The sequence below is a fragment of the Penaeus monodon genome, chromosome 25 (genome assembly GCF_015228065.2).
Source record: "Penaeus monodon isolate SGIC_2016 chromosome 25, NSTDA_Pmon_1, whole genome shotgun sequence".
Taxonomy (NCBI): domain Eukaryota; kingdom Metazoa; phylum Arthropoda; class Malacostraca; order Decapoda; family Penaeidae; genus Penaeus; species Penaeus monodon.
The window spans coordinates 20,468,593-20,468,986 of record NC_051410.1 but is presented as its reverse complement, the minus strand read 5'-3'; the positions used below and the strand labels follow the sequence as shown (position 1 = coordinate 20,468,986).

Genomic DNA, 394 nt, shown 5'->3' with positions numbered 1-394 from the left:
ATCAAAAGCCAATACCGTAATATGAAGTGCCTCTCTCTCGCCCAGCTTGAGGAATTCCGCAAGCTTCTCGGAGATGATGGACAGCACCACATTGTCGACAACTTCCGCCCCGTCCAGCACCTCAACGGCCGCACGGTGAGTTACAAGGGAAAAGGGGAAGAAATGATCTGCTGAGGATAGGAAGGTCGAAACTCGGGCATACTGGGGCGAGAAAGCGTCTCATGCTCTCACAGTGAATTCTTATTTGCCAACACTTTGGACAAGTTTCTATACTTTGTCGAGTAAAGGAAGAACTTTGCAGAAAAGAGGGAGAGAGAAAAAAAAGTATTCCAGTCCTCCATCCCGTATATTTCTTGGGTATACAGGGCTCTAATTTACCGGAAAATGTGGGCAA

The 394-nt window shown here is 47.2% G+C and overlaps 1 protein-coding gene across 1 annotated transcript in view; it reads left to right on the top strand.

The window, feature by feature from the left end:
- LOC119589111 (carbonic anhydrase 7-like) overlaps window positions 1-135 on the top strand; it is a gene marked incomplete at both ends in the record, with an annotated part of 2,200 nt that extends 2,065 nt beyond the window's left edge. Inside the window, 1 exon segment of the mRNA XM_037937687.1 lies at window positions 46-135. Coding sequence (XP_037793615.1) covers window positions 46-135 — 90 coding nt within the window.
- Window positions 136-394: the final 259 nt, after the last annotated feature.